This window comes from Alligator sinensis, unplaced genomic scaffold, assembly GCF_000455745.1.
Source record: "Alligator sinensis unplaced genomic scaffold, ASM45574v1 scaffold707_1, whole genome shotgun sequence".
Lineage (NCBI taxonomy): Eukaryota > Metazoa > Chordata > Crocodylia > Alligatoridae > Alligator > Alligator sinensis.
The window spans coordinates 1,903,136-1,904,038 of record NW_005842065.1 but is presented as its reverse complement, the minus strand read 5'-3'; the positions used below and the strand labels follow the sequence as shown (position 1 = coordinate 1,904,038).

The 903-nt window shown below is 64.2% G+C and overlaps 1 protein-coding gene across 1 annotated transcript in view; it reads right to left on the bottom strand.

Annotated features, from left to right (window-relative positions):
- Positions 1–612: 612 nt before the first annotated feature.
- ELAVL3 (ELAV like RNA binding protein 3) overlaps positions 613–903 on the bottom strand; it is a 3,307-nt gene continuing 3,016 nt past the window's right edge. The window contains 1 exon segment of the mRNA XM_014519809.2: positions 613–897. Within this exon segment, the coding sequence (XP_014375295.1) occupies positions 789–897 (109 nt within the window). The 3' untranslated portion in view covers positions 613–788.

Below are 903 nucleotides of genomic sequence, written 5' to 3'. Positions count from 1 at the left end.
ATTACCCTCACCTGGGACACCGGGGGGGGGGTGGAGAGGTGGGGTAGAACCAGAGAGAGGCTGCCTGGTGGGGGGGAAACCCCTCCCAGAGATGCTTTGTGCATGTCCCTGCTCACACTGGTGGGCTGGGGCAAAGGGCGGGGGCGGGGGCATTACTACAGCTGTCCCACTGTTGCCCGTAGCAACTGGTGACACAACAGCAGCACATGCCCCCTCACCCCCCCACCCCACTGTTCCTCCATGAACCAACCCCTCCACACCCAAAATGGCAGCAACAGTGGAGCCCCCACAGCAAGGGTTGAGGGGGGCAGACTTCCACCAGTTTGGGGTGGTGGGGATGGGTATGGCAGGGTCTCCTGCCCTGGGTGGGGTGGGGAGGGCGTTTCCTGTGGGGGCAATATTGTACCTGCAGAGGGCACTACCTCCTGCCATCCAGCCCAGAAGGACTGGTTTGTCCTCCCACACATGGGGTTGTGGGCATCTCTCAAAGACCCCTGCTGGGGGAGGGATCACCAGTTTATTGCCCCCCTCCCCTGGCATTCAGGGAGAAATATCCAGCTAGCAGGGGGCACCACACCCCCCCACCCCACCTCCCAGTTGGGGAGAGGTTAGGGCAGGGGGTGACCCCCAACCTGGGAGAGGGAAATAGCCAGGCAGCAGAGGGTGCCACCCTCCCAACCAGAGCAGGATGAGGAGGCTGCCTTGCCCTCTCCAAAGAGCCGGGGGTGGGGGGGGGGCACTGCTCTGTTCCCCACTCCCTACTAGGGGGGTCATGGGGGCAGTGAGGCTCAGGCCTTGTGCTGCTTGCTGGTCTTGAAGGAGACCTGCAGCACGCGGTCGCCCAGGCGGTAGCCGTTGAGGGCAGCAATAGCCCTGGCGGCCTCCCCCTCGGTGGTGCTGGGG